We start from the raw sequence: 20,692 nt of genomic DNA on the forward strand, positions 1-20,692 counted from the left end.
CCAGCTGATCTTAGGTCAGCCAGGTATGTCATTTAACCCAGAAGAAACGCAGACACAGGTGTTGCTGATTTGGGAAGCAAACAGTTTTCGACTGTGCTTTTGTGTCTTGCCTTGATAGGAAAGAATACGGTTTGTTGTTTTGGTTATGTATTATGAGTCAAGATATTGCCGCTGTATGGTAGCCTATACGGAGGAAAATAAATCTGCTAGATAATAGTAACAAACTGAATTCTCCGTTTGTATCGTGTGAGGACGCAAGGGCACACGTCTAAACTTAATCCGTTTTATTAGCAACCAGTAACGTTACTAGACTTCGTTAGGACTTAGTCAGTACAAATATAATTTAAAATACCAAAATTGAAAAACCTGGGAATTATGGATATGTGAATGTGTTAAAATGTTATTTCTAAAACCTTTATATTAGTTTGAAGTATAATTTAAAAAACACAGCAGTATGTTTACCTGAGCACACGGACTCCTACATCCTTCTTGTGTTGGCAGTCATGTTCTCCCCAGCCTGGAGAGGAGCAGCTCCACAGGGACGTCTCATTCCCCTCACACTCCACCTCATCCAGCCATATGGGTCCAGAACCAGGACCAAACCAGGCTGGTACCGGCTGGTTACTGAGGGCCACTCCACACTGCAGCTGTCTGCACACCACATGAGCATCTTTAATATCCCAGGAGTCATCACACACTGTCCCCCATGAGCCATTGTGAAAAACCTCCAGCCTCCCTGCACAGTCTCCCCCAGAACCCACCAGCCTGATGGACCCCTGACCTGATATTCAGAGAAAGAAAAACACATTATTGATCACAAACAACTGAAGAATCTGCCCAGATGTTGTTCTTCTCACCGATGCAGGTGATTGACAGATGTTCTGTGGAGCTGCAGTTGAGAGTTTGTGGAGAGCTGCAGTTCCCCAGATGAGCTTCACTCCCAGAGCACTGGAAGCCCGTCACACACTCATGACTGTGTTCAGGACTGGATGAAGAGGAGCCGGAGAAGTTCAGCACAGAGCCACAGCCCAGCTGTCTGCAGACCACAGAGGATTCAGAGAGACTCCAGGAGTCCAGCAGAACTCTCCTCCAGACCTGATGGATGAAAACTTCCACCTCCCCCTCACACTGTCTCTCTCCAGACAACCGCACCAGACCCTCATGAAGAGCCAGAGAGGAATCTGAAGAGAGGATCTGATATTTTACCAAGATGTTGCTTTTTTGAAAATATGCTTTACATCAATAATAATTTGTACATAATAGATAAAGGTAGAAATAAATTAAAGGACTCACTAGAGCAGATGACTCCAACATCTCGTCTATGAGAACATTCAGCTCGACTCCATGAAGAGATCGAACATTCTGAGAGTTTTGTTTCATTCCCGTCACAATCAAACACATCAGCCCAGATTTCACCACTTCCCTCTCCAAACCAGTCTGATCCCACAACAGACACAGCAATCCCACAATTCAGCTGTCCACAGAGGACACTGGCGGCTCTCATATCCCAGCATGCATCGCACGCTGTGCCCCATTTACTGAGGAACTGAAGCTCTACTCTTCCAGAACAAGAGTCTGAACTGTTTACCAGCCTGAGATCTGTGTATCCTGGAGCAAAGAACACCGTCTTAATGAAACATAATAGAAGAGTTTATAGGAAAGATAACAATATGAGTAATTAATAATTAAAAATTCTTCAGTTAGTTCAGTTTAATAAAGTCAAAGCAGGGCTTCACATTATCTTTTTCATTTACCTGCCACTATAGGTAGTGCTTTTTCCAAAGTTATTAGTCACTCAGCATTTCACTGACTGGCCACAACTTTGTTGTTGGGAAATTTCATTTTATATTATTGACTTTGACTATGCTGTTCTAAAATTTACTTCAACTAGATTTACAACTACTTTAAATGTAAATGTCATGATTCTTTGCTGGATCATACACCATGTGACGAGCGCTCCCAGAGGAATCAGCGTCGCCCTGGCAACCAACAGAAAGCACCTGCACGTCCTTGGCACCGGCTGATCGGTCACAGCTGCTCCCCATCAGCCTACACGCTCTTAAGCAGCACAAGCTGCTCTCGAACCGAATGCAACGCTGGTCTAATCCCTGTCTCAGTCTTTAAACCATGTTTTTAAAAAGAGTCAAGTCAAAAGTATCAGATATGAATATAAAACATCTATCTTCCTGTCTTTATTGTGTAGATATTTTGAAGGCATATTAGGGAATTTTAGTCTGAAAAAAAAAAAAAGAGCAGAGAGGCTTTTTGAAAATGCTAATTCATTCTACCAGTAGGTTTTGGAGCAGCAAAATATAGTGGCTTCCATTCTACTTTATCAGGCATTTTAGTTCAGATGAAAGGAAAATGCCATCAAAACTTTTCTGAAGATGCAGCTTTCTTTAGAGAAACGCACACCTGCCATGATTTGACTTTTGAAGTGTGCAGCACTCATATTTATTCAAATCATGGCATTTTAAAGTTTAATCGTCACACTAATCCATAGCGATTCATGTCTTTCCCTTCCCAAGTTTTAGACCTCTTGAAGTGAAAATACATTTTTTTAAAATAATTTTAGACACTTTATATGAACTTACATTTGAAAAAACAAAATGTAAGAGATTTTAAGGACCGCTGAAACAAAGCCAATGAGTTTGTTACACACCACTACTGACATCAGGCGTTTGAACAATTGTTAATGTCAAGCCCGTTACAATTTTAATCTATTTAGCAATTGGATTTGTTTAAACATTTTACCAGAACATATCAGTCCCAAGTGATTGTCATGGGTACAATTTATATTATTTGAAGCTGATGATGGGCAGTTTTGAATGTGTGATTCATATCCTCTGCACTGAATCTCTTGTGTCCACATCTGAGTGTCTCCTTTGCCAAAAGCAGCTGCTCCCAGCACCTGTACAGGAGCCCCACAGTCCAGCGATTTACACACAACATCTGCATCCTGCTGGTCAAAGACAGCATCACACACTGACATCCACGTCTGATTATGAAGGATCTCTAACCTCCCAGAGCACAGGTGAGGTCCATCAGAAAGTCTTGTAAATCGTCCATAGTTTATGGTTCCTGATTACACAACACACAAGACCCTCTGTCACCATGATTATGATACAGACACAAAACAACGGCCTAAGTCCTTTAATTAATAAAAAAGTAAAGTTTAGAGTATAAAATATACTAACTATCAGTTGATTGTTTATGAATTTATTTGCAATCAAATCACACTCCAATTATTTTAAATAGCATAATGATGTTTATGAATGAAAGTCTGATCAGTGACGCATTAACAGGCGGATATATGGAGCAGCTCACCTGAGCAAATGACTCCAGCATCATATTGATGATTGCAGTAATGAACATCCCATCCACTTGATCTACAGTTTTTCAGTGTGGACTCTGATCCAATACAGGCCACTTGACTCAAGACTGGTCCTGAACCTTGTCCAAAACTAGCTCTATTCCAAGCCTCTAAAGGATCTCCACAGCCCATCTCTCTACACACCACTGCAGCATCAGCCATATCCCAGTTCCAACCACACACTGTTCCCCACTGACCATCATGATGAACCTCCACTCTTCCACTGCAGGGACTGTTACCTCCAACCAACCTAACGGTCTCAAAATCTGTACATGCAAGAGAGATAAAAGAATTTAACCACAGTTGCAGAACAGAAGTTGGTAACTACAAATATTTATATATTTTGAACTAAAATACAGCTGGACAAGATTACAAATAAATTACAAATAAAATGTTCATCATTAAATTCAAGAAAAAAAAAAGTATATTATTTTATTGCTGTTGTAGGTTTACTTTTTTTTCTCTTTTTTCTAAACTCTACACAAACAAAAAAGTTGACTAATAAGTCATTTTAAATTAAAGGTTAAACATAGACATTTTACCAGAACATATTAGTCCCACATTGTTTTCTTGAGAGCACTGTATGTCATGTGAAGTTGGACACAGTCGAATGAATGATTCATTTCCTCTGCACTGAATCTCTTGTGTCCACATCTGAGTGTCTCCTTTGCCAAAAGCAGCTGCTCCCAGCACCTGTACAGGAGCCCCACAGTCCAGCTCTCTACACACAACCTCAGCATCCTGCTGGTCAAAGACAGCGTCACACACTGACATCCACGTCTGATTATGAAGGATCTCTAACCTCCCAGAGCAGTGAGAACCTCCAACAAGTCTGACACCTGAACAAAAAAAGAAAACGCTCTGTTTACTAAAGTAACATCAGTTCCCTGAGATAAGATGTTTGCATCGCTGACGCATGTGGGGAAACTCCTGTTTACTTTGAACACTTTGTAATCATTAATTTATCCTCTTCATTTACATTAAATGCCCTATTTCAATAAGAGGTGTGGTTGTACGGCGTGACTGTTCAATGAATTTGTTCCAAAAATGTTTTGCAGATCAATCTCATTCACCTGAACAAATGACTCCAACATCTTTATTATGATCACAGCCATGTTTACCCCATCCTGATGACCCACAATTCTTCAGTGTAGACTCTGTTCCTGTACATAATAAAGTACTCATCCAGATTGGTCCTGATCCTCGTCCAAATTGAGCATCTACAGGTTCTCCACAGTCCAGCTCTCTACACACCACTGCAGCATCAGTCATATCCCAGCCATCATCACACACTGTTCCCCACTGACCTCTATGAAGAACCTCCACTCGACCAGCACAGCGACTGTGACCACCAACCAACCTCACATTCACACGGTCTATATAATGAACAGAGAAATGCAAGGCAGAGAGTAAGAAAAGTTGAGTTCCAAAAGGCTCACTGATCAAAAAAAAAAACATAAAAAAAAATATATATATATATATATATTTTACAAAAAAAAAAATTAAATCCCAACCTGTACATATAAGACCAACATCACTGTCATGTGAACAGTTGTTTTCATGTGATGGTGATGTTGGACAGAGGTGAATCTGAGACTCATTTCCTCTGCACTGAATCTCTTGTGTCCACATCTGAGCGTCTCCTTTGTCAAAAGCAGCTGCTCCCAGCACCTGTACAGGAGCCCCACAGTCCAGCTCTCTACACACAACCTCTGCATCCTGCTGGTCAAAGACAGCATCACACACTGACAACCACGTCTGATTATGAAGGATCTCTAACCTCCCAGAGCAGCGAGAACCTCCAACCAGCCGGACTCCTGAAAAAAAGGAAACATTGGTAACACATTATAATAAGGTTTAATTTGTTAAATTAATGTAATGCATTAGTTATCACAACTTAATAATGAAAAACATTATTATTATTATTATTATTATTATTATTATTATTATTATCTAATTAGGCCTAATGTTAATTCATAAGTATATTGTTCATTTCAGTTCATGCTTGTTCATCATAATAATTAATGCTAATTTATGCAAACTAATATGTTGAAATTGTAAATTTATAAAAACACTGACCTTGATTAATAAATGTTGTATACATTTTATAGTTTTATTTATTATTGGTTCATGAAACCTGATTGTATGTGTTATCAGATATTGAATATAAAGGCTGATGCTTATTTTAGACCTGGAAAAAGTTTGTTAAAAACAAATAATTAATACTTGTCATTGTTGATCAAACATTAAGCATTATTTATTAATATTAAAAGAAGAACAATGAAATATTTTTTTAAATAAACGGTTAATGGTTAAAAAAAAAATTTTGTTTTATGAGAGGTTGATTTAAGGCAGGTTGTTCATTACTGTAAGGTACAGTCTTCGTGAGGAGGCGGGGCTGACAGTCTATTGAAGACTGTGATTGTCTGGTTTTCTAGAAGTATCTTAAGGCAGAACACTAGGCATCTAGATGTGGTGAAGACGACTTGCTAAAGTTCAGACCGAGCATCAGAATGAGGAAGAAAGGGGATTTAAGTGATTTTTAACTAGGGGTGTAAGAAAATATCGATACACCTGAGTATTGCAATATTTTGTTATTTGGCAATACTGGATCGATTCTCAAAAACTGAATATTGATATAAAAAAAACCATACAAGATGCATGGCAGTTATTTCAGTTTGAGTTTACATCCCGACCGCTAGATGCCAGTCTTCATCTATGCACAACGTTGAGAGTAACAGGAAATACTTGCTATATATACACACTCCAGAGGTGTAAAGTAACGAATTACATTTACTCGCGTTACTGTAATTGAGTAACTTTTTTGTGTACCTCTACTCTTTAAAGTAATTTTTTTAATCTGTAATTTTACTTTTACTTAAGTATATTTTGTTTGAAGTATTGTACTTCGCTACATTTTAAAACACATTAATTACTCAGTAAAACAAAATGAATAAATCGCTCCCTGGAAACTATTGCAATAAATAAATAATGGGCAGGAGGGCAAACTGGCGCTAAAATCATAAGAAAGATGCAGACGAACAAAACAGGCGTTAGTGGTGTAGACACCACTGAAAACAAAACCCCGTCATATTCTGAAGTTGAACTCGAAGGAAATGAAGTGAACTCCTGGCCATATTTATGCTTTATTATGCAGTGTAAACTGTGCTTGTCATGATCCTGTCTCTTTCTCTGTCTCCCTCTGCTGGTCACTCACACACTCTATTCCCCTATCACTCTCGGTTCCCTTCTCGAGGCGGTTAACTCAACATTACGTCAGCTTAGATGCTGACAGGTCAGCGGGCAGTATAAAATGCATGGGCACGGAAATTACGTCAGAATCTTTCTTCACGCTAGAAGTCTTATCTAAGTCATCGTGGAAGTTAAAAATAGAGGACTACTCGCCCTGTTTTTCCTCTCTGCATCTGATGGCTGCTACTGCTAGACTTGGACCTTTACCAGTTCTGTGTGACCTGCCTGAGCCTCACACATACCACACGTGCGCCCACTGTGCTGAGCTGCCAGTGCGTGCCCTCAGAGCCAGAATTGCTCGGACAACAGCGGGAATGAGGCCCACCGCCGCCAGCGAGATGACATCGGCTTGGTGGACGATAGCTTCCGCCCCGCGAACTTCGTCCTCTTCGGAGCTGGCAAGGAAGACAACTCCATGTCGCTTTTGACATCAGAAAAGTGTTTGGGCTTCTCAATTGGACCGCTCCGACCAAGAGGCTCTGCAGACCTCCAGGAGGAGCTTGTCAGGGTCTTTGGCAAGACCGTAACGGAGCTGGGTCTCGCTTGCAACGCACCTGACGAGTCTGTTAAAAGTAACAGGACTCATGGCTCCTCCAGTCGAGCCACTGCCAGACGGCATTGAGGCATGCAAGAGCTCGTGGTGAAGTCATGGGCTGGACCCCAATCGGCGCGCAGCCACTCTGCCACGCAGGCCATGTTCACGGTTGAGGAGACTGTTACCACGCACCTGTGCCGGTCTCCCTCTGCATTGGGCCCATAGGCAGACGGCGGCATAGTAGGGCTGACGTCATCAGGGATCTGCATGCGGCAGCTGATCTTGCGCTGATGGCTACTGATGGCTCTGCTCAGCCGTTTCATGGGGCTCATGGTCGTCCTTACAGGCACCTATGGCACCCTCGCTGACCTGAAAGGCCCGGACCATAGGACGCTCCTAAACCTTCCAGTTACTCCCTCCGGCCTCCGCCATGGAGTCGGTCACGGAGCGTTCCTCCTAGACGCAGAAAGCGCGCCAAGGCGGTGAGCCATGTGATGCCCCGTCGCTCACTCCAGTCATTATCTGCGAGTTTCCACTCTTCTGCACCTTGTCAGGCTCTAAGACCGGATAGACAGCCTGCCGTGGCACCCCACTCCAAACCGGACGCTCGTTTCGGCCGAAACCAGCAGTGGTAAGAGCCTGGGAGGAATCATCTGGGTAAGTTGAAGACCCCGCATCGCGAGAGAGCTAGTGCACCATCCTTGGCCACTGAGCCGTCTGCTATGTGTGTTTAAATGCTGTTTGAGTTTCACAATAGAAGCATGTATACTATCAACAAAAGAGCTTTTCTTCCTCTTACACCCAACACTGTGTCACTCGCCCTTGATTATAATGGCCTCTCGAGGGCGCAAGAGTGCCACACCATACAATGGCCGCCATGAACTGCCCTCCCACCAGTGCTTCTAGCCTCGCAGGGGCAGGGGCGGGGCCCTGGTCAAAACAAGCCATCAGTTACCGTAGAGCTAACGCGTCCACTGTGTCATTTCATGGACGCTAGGAGGGCTATCCCAGGCGTTTCACCATGGATACTGGGAATAATTCACCACGGATATTCTCTCCAGTTCAAACGCAGACCTCCCCGCTTCAATGGCGTGGTCCCTTCACTGACTTTGCCCCAAAAACTTCCTGTTCTGCGACAGGAAGTTTTCAGTCTGCTCGAGAGGGAGCAATAGAGCGAAATCTCTCAAGAGATGTGCTAATCAGTCACGTGGAAACAATGCTTCGTCATTTGTATACGTTGGGACTGCGTGTGAATATGCAGAAGAGCGTGTTTTTACTGAGTCAGACTATAACATATTCAGGAATATGTTTGGACTCTCTCTAGAGCAATTCCATCGACTCTGCGCTGTTTCAAACCGGTCAGGTCGTTTTCCCTGAGGGAATTTCAGAGGCTTCTGGGACTGATGGCGGCGGCTTCTTCATTGTGCCATCTGGGTCTGCTGCATATGCGGCAGCTACATTTTGGCTGTAACTCAAGTTCTGCTGAGGGCGTGGTCTTTGGTCCACAAGAGAATTACGGTCATTCACAGTTGCTTCAGCACTCCGAAATCCTGGAGCAGCCCGGATATTTTCAGCCCAGGAGTTCTTTTCTTGACGAACACGTCTACTTTAGGCTGGGGAGCAGTGCGCCTGGGCCTACCTGCCTCAGGCCTGTGGTCGGAGTCACAGAGAAGGTGGCACATAAACCGTTTGGAATTGGAAGCGGTGTCCTTAGCCCTGCAAGCCTTTCAGACGAAATTGGAGTGGCAACATGTAATGATTCAAACCGACAACACGTCTGTGGTCCCGTCCATAAATCGCCAGGGCACCGTGCACTCCAGAGCTCTATTCAAACAGGCAGCGAGTCTCCTGTTGTGGGCGGACCGACAGTTTCTCTCCATAAGAGCGGCACACATCCCCGGTATTCTGAACCATGAAGTGAACATGCTTTCGAGGAACGGGATTCCTCAAGGAGATGGAGGCTTCACCCAGAATCAGATCAAATGAATTGGGATCGATTTGGGAGGGCGGAAGTGGATTTGTTTGCCTTGAGCTAGAACACGAACTGTAAGACGTTCTCCTCGCTATCTCACTCCCCGCAGTGCCGGGAGAGGCACTGACAGTGTGTTGGCCGGAAGCCAGGCTTTACGCGTTCCCTCCGGTGAAGATTCTGCCTATAGTGTTGTGCAAAATCAGGGAGGAGAGAGCATCAGTTATCCTTGTGCCCCCGAACTGGTCGAATCAGCCCTGGTTCGCAGACTTGAAAGAGTTAGTGATGGCTCCCCCAGGGTGATTCCCCCTCAGGAAGGACCTGCTGTCTCAGGCGAATGGCATGATATGGCACCACAGCCCGGAGCTGTGGAACCTTCATGTGTGGCCGCTGAAGGGAACCCTAATGAGCGGGACACTCTGCACTCACGAGTGCTGAACACACTTACGGAGACACGCACCTTCTACCATGCGTTGTTACACTCTGAAGTGTGGAGTTTTCACAAAATGGTGCGAAGACATTTATATTGACCCGGGACCTGTTCCGTGTTGGATGTTTAGTGCTTTCTACAGCACAGTATGAATCGCGGGAGTCTGCCATCCACGCTGAAGGTGTATGTGACAGCTATTGCCGCTTTTCGTTCCCCGGTTGATGGGCAAATGATCGATAAGCACGCTCTGGTAATCTGTTTTCTCAGAGGAGCAAGGAGATTGTGTCCTTCACGGCCACCATCTGTGCCGCCGTGGGATTTAGCTCTAGTTTGAGGGCTCTATCTCTACCACCGTTCGAGCCCTTAGCTTTGATTGCAGTTAAGGAGCTTCCCTGAAGACTGCCTTGCCTTCGCCTCGGGGAAGCACATTGGAGACTTTCATGAGTTTTTGGTGAACGATATAGCATCTGTTTCAGACCTGGCGACTGTAATGTCACTCACCGGCTGAGACCGGGTTACGTTCCGAAGTCACTCAATACACGGTTTGGAGCACAGGTTGTGTCCCTGCCTACCTTGTCTGCTGAGCCGTCAGGCTCGCGTGACGCTGATGCTCAGAGCGCCGGGACCCTGTTAGGGTTTTATGGATGTATATGGATTGCTCGGTCTCCTTTCGTCAGTCGGACCAGGTGTTAGTGTGCTTGGTGGATGTAATAAGGGACGTGCTGTTTCTAAACAGAGACCTTCTCACTGGATTGTGGATGCTATCGAATGCTAATAAATGCCAGGGGAAGGATTGTCCCCTCAACATCAGAGCTCATTCTGCAAGTATAATATAAATGCTTCCTCATGGGCCTGGTCTAGAGGTATGTCTATCCAGTATTTATGTTTTGCTGCTGGCTGGTCTTCCCAGAACACATTCGCCAGGTTTTACAAACTGGATGTTCCCTCTGTCGCGTCACATGTACTTTCGGGAGTTAAGTTTTATTCATGTGTTGTAAACTGTTAACCAGTAGTTGCCATGACTGCTAAGTCTGTGTTATGGTTTATATGATTTATCCAGTTGTCACCGCAAACACTGTCAACTCTGTGTTTAACTCTCATGCTTGAGTGTTTATTGCATTGTGTCTGCCCTGTTCAGTGCAGCCTTTGAGTTATTGCATGAAGATATGCCAATTTTGTTAGGGTCGGAGCAGATGTCTCATTGGTCTAGTTCCGCCTATCAGATGGGAGCACTCTTAGTGACATGGCCATTGGCTAGAACTGTCTTGCTTATGTGTGAGGGTGATTGATTCCATTCAGGGCTTATCTTCACTGCTCTCACGGTGGGATTTTATACAGTTCCCATATACGTCCTAGCTGATGTAATGTCAAGTAACCGCCTCGAGAAGGGAACGTTTCCGGTTACTATCATAACCTAGGTTCCCTGAGAGGCGGGAATGAGATATTACGTTAGCCGCCGTGGTGGCTGTTTGATCAGCTGTGCTAGCGTTCAGTCGTGATTTTGACGTAATTTTCGCGCCCATGCATTTTATACTGCCCGCTGGTCGCGTCAATTGGCCAGCTGTCCCCAGCTGGCGTTAGCCCATAAGATTTCAGCGAAAGTGGAGAAGGGAGGAGTTCCCTTCTCCTCGCCAGTCCTCTGGTCACCCCTGCCACAGGGGAGCTTTGTGTTCAAGTTTTATTACCCAGTCTACGGGTTTCTTCAGTTGGTAATTTTCTCTTATTTCTGTTTGGATTACCTGTGGTCAGACTTTGTAGCTATTAAAGAACTGTAATCGCCACACTCGCATTTGAGTCCTCTCTACTCCACCACAGTGCTTGCCTAGGGAGACCAAACTAGCAGCTTATAAAATCTCAACAAGACATCAACCCTTCGCAAGCATGTAGATGTAACCTAAATAATTGCATCGTTGCTTTGGTGGTTAAAATGAAGCTTTGACAAATTAGCCAATTTTAATGATGTGCGTGCGCATTTATAGTGCGTTCTTTCACTGTGTGATTCAGTCTTGTAAAATGCATTTAGAATGATCACAAAATTGAAGAAATGGGGGCAGAAAATTTACATATTTATATAATTTAATATAGTAAATCAAAACCACACAAAGAATGCCGTCTTTTCCTCCAAAAAATCACCATGATTAAATATATATTTAGCCTACAACAGGTCAGTAAACAAGTTAATTAGTTTTAGTTTTAGACACCATATTGCCTGATTTTACTGTATTTCTACAACAAAAAATAATAATTCCAAACAGCCACCAAAGCACAGTTTTGCTTCTCTGAGCAACATGACAGCAGGCACGTGCAGAGAGGGGGGCGTTGTGTGTTCGAGCACCTGCCCCTTTGCCCCTTGGTGCCCAAAGTCCCCTTTTGTCAAAGCAAATTTTCCTAATTTTTTTTTTTTTTGTAATAACATGCCCTTTTGTGAATGTCTGCCCATGCCCAATCTAAATATTAGTAAAATTTATTAATGATAATTTAGCCGTGAAAAAAATGACACACATGATGACCTTTCACCTAATGATGACGACCTCCTCCGAGCAAGACGATTCCTCTCAAGTTGCACGCGCATTTTTTAATTGCTAGAGGATATTATTAACACCGCGGCAGCTGGTAAGTGGCGTTTCATTCTCAGAGAAGTGATTTTGATGTTTATTTACTTATTATTATTTTACAAGAACGATGTGATGTGAGAACATGCAGATATGTTGTTTATATTCCTGTGTGTAGTCTGTAGAGTAACGTTAGCTTGCTGTTTGAGGGAGAAAAGTTTCACAGGCATCGAGGGGGTATGGTCTTTTTTATGTTATTTGACTAAACTAGTATTATATTACAGTATTTATTTATTATATTATAGATATTTATTATATATAGCTATTATTATAAAAAAAAATTTTTTTTTTTGACATCTGACACCTGACATCAAAGTGCAGTGTGAAGGATATGAATAACAAATGTAGCCTGTCATTTTTTACAGGGGCGTAGATTACACGGGGGACGCGTCCCTCTCACTTTTAGTATCACAGAAATTCGTCCCCCTAACTTTTCGGGCAAGTGTGTTCATATAGAGGCTTTCAAGAGCTGGTGTGAATAAATAAAGATTTACACAAAAAAAGACAGGATAGTCTGCGCATGACCTGATGTTTTTTTTCGGACCTAGAAGGCGAAATGAACATAACCGAGCGCTAAACTCTCGTGCAGTGTGTTTCATTCGTACTCGAAGCCGGAGGGCGCTCTCGCGCAGAAAATGTCATAACAGGAAATTCCTAATATGGGCAACAGCAACCAGCTATCTGTGTGTGAAAACAGTTGTTTTCGGTTTTGTTTTTTTTCCAAGTCCGAAAAAATCTCCACCAGGTGATAAATAAAGTATATGAACAATGCAGTGCTAATTGACATAGCATTTATTACAGTACAGAAACTATTCTGCCTTATTATGTGATAAAAAGTGTTCGTAGTATATAAATAAATCATTATTATTTGTTATTGTCCAGCAGTTATAGATTTCTAAGCCAAAAAAAGAAAAGAAAAGCTAGAAATTAGAGAACAAATTGTTGCCTTTAGTATCCACTACCAGTCAAAAGTTTTTTATATATATATATAAAGGACAAGATCCCGGATACAGGCGGCCGAAATTAGCTTTCTCCGTCGGGTGGCTGTGCGCTCCCTTAGAGATAGGGTGAGAAGCTCAGTCACTCGGGAGGAGCTCAGAGTAGAGCTGTTGCTCCTCCACATCGAGAGGAGCCAGCTGAGGTGGCTCGGGCATCTATTTCGGATAACTCCTGGACGCCTTCCCAGGGGTGTTCCAGGCACGTCTCACCGGGAGGAGGCCCCGGGGAAGACCTAGGACACACTGGAGGGACTATGTCTCCCGACTGGCCTGGGAACGCCTCGGGGTCCCCCCGGAAGAGCTGGAAGAAGTGGCTAGGGAGAGGGAAGTCTGGTCGGAAGATGATGGATGGATGGATGGATATATATTCACATATATATGAATATATAAACACTGATCTATGGATCCTTCTATTCATCAAAGAATGCTGAAGAAAATACTCATCTGTTTTAAATACTGATAATCAGCAAATCAGCATATTAAGAATGATTTCTAATTAATGTGACACTGAAGACTGGAGGAATGGTGCAGAAAATTCATCTTTGATCACAGGAATACATTTCATTTAAAATATACTAAGATAGAAACAGTTATTTTAAATAGTACAGTATAAATATTTTACAATATTACTGCTTTTGCTGAACTTTGGATCAAATAAAGGCAGACTTGGTTGAGCAGAAGAGACTTCTTTCAAAATATTAAAAATCTTACTGTTAAAAAACTGTTGACTATTAGGTTATATAGATTATAGAAATGTTATATTGTAATGAAATTACACACACACACACACACACAGACACATATATATATATATATATATATATATATATATATATATATATATATATATATATATATATATATATATATATATATGTGTGTGTGTGTGTGTGTGTGTGTGTGTCTGTGTGTGTGTGTGTGTGTGTGTGTTTGTGCAGGCCTCTCAAGTTTTGAACTGAGTTCAGAGTGAGATTTTGGCGGCGGCAGCGATGGCGGCAGGCGGTTGATGGGGACAGGTGTCTGATTTCATAAATGACACATATTCTTACAAATAAAATAATATTTAATTTAGCATTTGTGTGTGTGTGTGTGTGTGTGTGTGTGTGTGTGTGTGTGTGTGTGTGAGAGAGAGAGAGAAAATAATCTGTTGTTTATTGTAGGTGTTGGTACTTGGTAGCTGGTCTGGAGGCCAGGGGTTGGTGGCTCCCATTTGAAGCACTGTGGTTCCAGGCCAGCCATGTTTACTATCATGATGGATGACAAGGTTCCATCAACTGCTAAACTGTTCCTGGATTTGGTCTTGTTTAATCCCACCATGAAGAAAACCCTCTCAGCATAGGCATTTGAATGAGGGAGCACTAACACCAATGCAGCTTTTTAGAAATCCTCCCTGCTTATGTCCCTCACACCTTGATGGACACAGGAGTTCTCTTGTCTGCAGACTAAGCACCAGTAAAAAGAGCTAGTGGTTCCCTTTGTGATGAATGGCCATCGGGTTGACCACTCCTTCTTAAAGGAACACCTATAGGTGGCTGCTCTACTTAACCCTCTCTTTTTCCCTGTTTCCAGTGGGTTCTCCACTGTTTCCTCAGTCTCTTCCATGGACCCATCCTCTACTGGCACCCTAATTGCCTCCTCCACTGTCTTCTCCACAGTCTCCTCCTCTGACCTAGCCCCCTTTTTAGGGAGCTGATCTTAGAGCAAAGCATGAAAGAATGCTCCTTTGCCTCTTCCCTGACATCTTTGAAATAGACGAATGCAATAATCAATATTATACAATGGATAAAATATAATGAAATAGCTTAGGCAAAACGTTTTCAAAATGGGGACCAGGAAGTTGTGCAGTAAAAATAAAAGGAAAGAAAAAACTAAAAATAATTCAAACTACTGCCATACAAGTATTATGGATAGCCCTATTATAGAAGTCTCTTATATAAAACTGTCAGAGTAGCCCCGCATCCTCTTCAACGTATAAAAATAATAGTGGGCTAATAATAAGCGCAAAAGCTACGGCCGACCACGTACGATGGCCAAAATTGCGTGGGGGTTGGGGTCATAATAACCATCAGACCACATCAGGGTCACACATATATTCCCCAGCAATGGTGAGATGACTTACTGTACTCATAGGATGCTTACTGTCCTCTTCTGTAACCGTTACGTTACCTACTTCAGCGAGAGTCTGAATCTGTTTTGCGCACGAGCCTGTGAAAATCCTACCCAGATACAGTAATGCTATTTTCTGATTGGCTGATCAGTAGCTATATTTTTTTATTTGATTAGCTGGTGCGTGTAAGGGCCTTCGGGAAACTCACTTGATTCCTCTACCGGTTTCGCGGTTTAAAAAATAGCGCCGCAACTTGGTGGGCATTATTATCCTCGTAATGTCTCTGCGTGAGAAATACAAGGTGTGGCGTGTGAGCGTGTGAACGAGTTGAAATGCGTGGGTCTCATGACCAATGCGTGAGACTTGAGAGCCCTGTGTGTGTATGTGTGATTTCTGTCCCCCTCACTTCTGAAAAGATGGCTACGCCCCTGTTTGTTTACATTGCAAAGGTGTTCATTTTTAGACAAGAACAACTGCAACAGTAATAATAATATTAATCACTATATTCCAGTGTATCAGTTGTTTAATGTTTTGTATAAATTTTTTTTAGATGGACTTATTAATTAGGTGCAAGAGTAGACAGTAGTAATGGTTAAAATAATAGATTAATGCTGAAATAGTAAATTATGCCTTGTTTCTAAATGGACAGAGAGTTGAAAGTAATAGAGCTGGGGACCGTTTCACTAAGGAGGTTCAACCAACTCTGAGTTTAAACTTGAACTCTGAGTTGACTTACCATGAGATGGGAAACTCTGAGTTTTCGGTTACAGAACAGCTGAAATGAGTTGGTTTAATCAACTCTAAATTGACTGACTCTGAGTTAAGCGCGTGCACCACTACTATAAAAAGCCAGTATCAATGGAGCGCCGATATTACGATACACCATGGCAACAGCTCCCACCAAAAATCCATCTGCATACTTCAGACTCGATACAAATGTAACTCTTATCAGTGTTATAATAATCAAAGGTGAAAACTGGCAGAACATTAGATTAATGAATTAATAGCTAATCATTTTATTGTATCTCATGGGCAAAATAAAAGATAATCAAATTAATAATAATATTTTAAGTGTATTTTTTTATTTTACAAATGATCTGCCAATAGAGTAATAAAAATACGGCAGTGGCTATTTACACTAAGTGGAATTAACATACTTTATTAGCGATAGATCCTATTTACAGTAGGCTAAGTGTAAGTTGCTCTAGATGCTATTTACAGAAAAAAATGTACAGTGAAAATCGTGATATATTCTATTTACCATGTAAAAGTAGCAGTCCTTTGCAACAGGCTAAGTGTAAATAATAATTAGATGCTAGTTATACTTTATACTGGCAGATACATTTGCACCACAGTATTGTTATACATTAACAGGATGTATTTATTACAATTTTAAATAGTTGGATAATTATTAAATACTCGTTAGGCACTTTACTTCCACTTTTAGAAAATTTTGTTCATTTTTATTGAAAATAAATTCTAATATGACATGTGATGGGAAAAGTGAGAAGAATTAGCTCGGCAAAAGCCGGACTCTAACCAAATCAATCATGTTACAAGCTAGTTTCCGTGCCAAAAACATTACTGCCTAGTGGCTACATCACTGAAGCCGTTATTCACATGTCATATTTAACCTTGTGCGTCGATGGAGGGCGGAGCTACAGTAGATTTGCACTTAGTAATAGACACTCAGAACAAGGTTTACATTTTGCATTAAGATTATTTTTATTACCACACTGGCATATAATTTTGCGAATTTTTTATATATATTATTTTTTTTTTTGAGTAAAATGCACTTAATTTAGACCCCCCCCCCCCAGGAAACAAGACAAAATTTCTTATATAATTTTCTTATAAAGAAAATCAATCTTTATTTTTTTATTTTTCGTTAATATATTTGTACTTGGGCAAAAAAAAAAAAAAACTTAGTAAGAAGAGCATTTTTCCAGTGTGCATTAATGAAGTGTTTAAAAAGGGCGAGGAGACCGAAATAAACTCTGGGTTTATAGAAGAAAACCTGCTCCCAACCAGGTTATGTTCATAGTGTAAGTTACCATGGTAACTGACTCTGAGTATAAGTTACCTCTCTTTCAGAAATGGGCTTGACTTACCCTGCTTTCTCAGGTTTGACAAACCACATATTCTGAAACAGAAAACCTAGAGTTTACCTCATTTCAGGTTAAACAAACTCAGAGTTTTCACTTAACCTCCTTTGTGAAACGGGCCCCAGATGAGGAGATGGAGACAGAGGAAGAAAAAGAGGGAAATGTAGAGGCATGAGTGACAGAAAGGGAGCAGGGAACAGCAAGCCAGGAGACAGAGGCTGGTGAGAAAGAGGAAAATGTAGAGGCACAAGCGTTTTCTATAGTTTTTACTATAACAGCTGGTCTTAATTATTCTGTAGAACAGAGAAGAAAAAGCCATCAGGTTGGGACAACTTAAGACATTTCAGTTTTTGATCCCAGAGCTATTATTAGGTAAAGAAAAGATAAAAAAGAAAATATTTTTTTTAACTTTTAAACTTAAATTTGTCTTTTCTATTTTTTCTTTTTCAAAACTGCATCAGAGCATTTGCTGCCGTATCAATACATAATCATCAATATCGATACGCGAATCAGCAAGGAATGCATCACAATATATTGCTGTATTGATATTTTGAACAGTGCCATTTAAAGCCTTGTTCCATGTCCCCCTTTTATACTCTGAGCACCTGCCCCTCCAAAGGTCTCTGCATGGCCCTGCATGACAGTGTTTAGTTCCTGAATGAATCAACTGTTTAAATTATTTGGTTCAATCGCAATGACTCACTTATTAACAGTGACTTGCTGACTTACTATTAAGATATAGATATTTTAATTTCACATGTAAAGTATCTTTTTGTATATATCTTTTTTTATATAATTAATTTCTTATTTCAAATGAGTATTCAACATTTTATGTCTTGTATATCAAAATATTATTCATGCATTTGTAACTGCAGGTTAAATGCAGTCTTGTCCTGCACTAAACAGTGTGTATATACATCTAAATGCCACTTCCGATTAAGCTCCTGCATTTCGTCTACACTGAAAAGATTAGTTTGTTGATACTGATTTGCCTGGTAATAGCCCAAATGTCTTATTATTAATTTAATTGTTATTAATTAAAAACAACTAGTTTGAGATTAATAGACCTATCCCTGGGGTGTCAAACTCAGTTACTGGAGGGCCATAGCCCTGCAGAGTTTAGTTCTAACCCTGCTCCAGCACACATATCATGTAGTTTTCAAATAATCCTAAATGATTAAATTTGCTGGATAAGGTGTGTTTAATTAGGGTTATATCTAAACTGTGCAGGACTGTGGTCCTGCAGGAACTGAGTTCGACACCCTTGGCCTGTCCCATTTTTGCCTCCCTCCCACTGTTAAAGGGGGGGTGAAATGCTATTTCATCCATACTAAGTTTTTTACACTGTTAAAGAGTTGGATTCCCATGCTAAACATGGACAAAGTTTAAAAAATTAAGTTGTACATTTGAAGGAGTATTTTTGTTCCAAAAAAAACTCTTCCGGTTTGTCACAAGTTTCGGAAAGTTTTTTTTCGAGTATGGCTCTGTGTGACGTTAGATGGAGCGGAATTTCCTTATATGGGTCCTAAGTGCGTGCTCTTCTACCGGAAGAGCGCGCGCTCCAGTATAGCAGAGCACTGAGAGAGGCTGAGCACAGCCTGATCAGAGCGAGAGCATCGCGAAAAGTCACAAAAGAAGTGTGTTTTTGGTTGCCAGGGCAAGACAACCCTGCACAGATTACCAAAAGAGAAACCGCATTAAGGGACCAGTGGATGGAGTTTATTTTTACAGAGCATCAACGGAGTTGTGCAATTGTTTTTGTTTGTTCCCTGCATTTCGAATTGCACATCGTTTATTTCTTAAGGATAATGCAGTCCCAACGGAAAAGGGTCACGATTGTGTGTTGGAACCACATGCGGTGAGTAAAACTGCTTCAAATATCTCTGTGTTGTTAACTTAGCTATCAGCGCATAAGCACATCAAGTAAACAACATGCGATGTTGTCATCAAACTGCACTTTCCACATGTAACGTTACAGCTTAAAAAAAAAAAAAAAAGACGACATAAAGTGGAACTTAGTCATTTTCCAAAACCGCTAAGCAAATATATACAGTTTCAGTACATACCACATAGCATACCGCCTTTGCTGATGCTGCTCTTGTTAAATTTCAGCCTCTGGATCTGTGTCACAGCTTCCACATGCTCTCAACTCAAAAGCCTACTGGCGCTCGTGATTCTTTAGCTCTGCCCACACGTCACGCCTCTAGGCGCTCGTGTTTTTCCGGGAAAAATCGGTACAGACTATCTTTCTCTTATAAATATAATAAAAATAAAGACTTTTTGGAGTTATGAAGGATGCAGTACTACTCTATATGTACTCAAGATTAACAGGATATTGAGTGAAAACGAGCATTTCACCCCCCCTTTAAATATGATACAACTAAATGCGGAAACCAAGCGGCCCATGTGGCTAATGACGTCATACATGCCACTATAAAACTATCCGTTAATTAATAAAAATGGATTCAAGTAATAAAGTATAGACCATAAAATATATCAGTTATCAATTAATTGGTTATGAATGGCTTTGAAATCAAACCACATAAATTATTTTAAAATTGAATGTTCAAGTTTATGTATGAAAGTCTGATCAGACATGCATTAACAGGGTGATGTATGGAGCAGCTCACCTGAGCAAATGACTCCAGCATCACTGTGATGATAACAGCCGCCATGAACACCCCATCCTTTTGTTCTACAATCCTTCAGTGTAGACTCTGATCCACTACAGTCCACATAACTCATCCAGATTGGTCCTGATCCTGGTCCAAAATGAGCAGCAAACAGAGCATCTAGAGGTTCTCCACATCCCAGCTCTCTACACACCACTGCAGCATCAGTCTCATCCCAATCATTACCACACACTGTTCCCCACTGACCATGATGATGAACCTCCACTCTTCCACTGCAGGGACTGTTACCACCAACCAACCTTACAGTCTCAAAATCTGTATATGAAATAGAGAGAAATGGATTTAACAGTAGTATAACAGAAGTTGGTAACTACAAAATGTATACATTAAGGGAAGTCGTGGCCTAGTGGTTAGAGAGTTTGACTCCTAACCATAGGGTTGTGGGTTTGAGTCTCGGGCTGGCAATATCACGACTGAGGTGCCCTTGAGCAAGCCACTGAACCACAACTACTCCACGGGTACCGCAGCATAAATGTCTGCCCACTGCTCTGTGTGTGTGCGCACTTTGGATGGGTCAAATGCAGAGCACGAATTCTGAGTATGGGTCACGATACTTGGCTGTATGTCACTTTCACTCACTAATAATAAAAAATAAAAAAATCATTGTTGCTATAGTAT

The 20,692-nt window shown here is 41.5% G+C and overlaps 1 protein-coding gene across 1 annotated transcript in view; it reads right to left on the reverse strand.

Moving 5' to 3' along the window:
* Nucleotides 1–1,390: 1,390 nt before the first annotated feature.
* The window catches only part of LOC113072999 (deleted in malignant brain tumors 1 protein-like), a gene marked incomplete at its 3' end in the record, with an annotated part of 111,366 nt that continues 92,064 nt past the window's right edge, over nt 1,391–20,692 (reverse strand). Inside the window, exons 7-13 of the mRNA XM_026245878.1 lie at nt 20,012–20,329; nt 4,888–5,190; nt 4,447–4,749; nt 3,916–4,212; nt 3,328–3,639; nt 2,755–3,081; nt 1,391–1,608 (exon numbers count right to left, since the gene is read on the reverse strand). Of these exons, the coding sequence (XP_026101663.1) occupies nt 1,391–1,608; nt 2,755–3,081; nt 3,328–3,639; nt 3,916–4,212; nt 4,447–4,749; nt 4,888–5,190; nt 20,012–20,329 (2,078 nt within the window). The remainder of the gene's footprint in view (nt 1,609–2,754; nt 3,082–3,327; nt 3,640–3,915; nt 4,213–4,446; nt 4,750–4,887; nt 5,191–20,011; nt 20,330–20,692) is intronic.

This window comes from Carassius auratus, unplaced genomic scaffold (genome assembly GCF_003368295.1).
Source record: "Carassius auratus strain Wakin unplaced genomic scaffold, ASM336829v1 scaf_tig00011242, whole genome shotgun sequence".
NCBI lineage: Eukaryota > Metazoa > Chordata > Actinopteri > Cypriniformes > Cyprinidae > Carassius > Carassius auratus.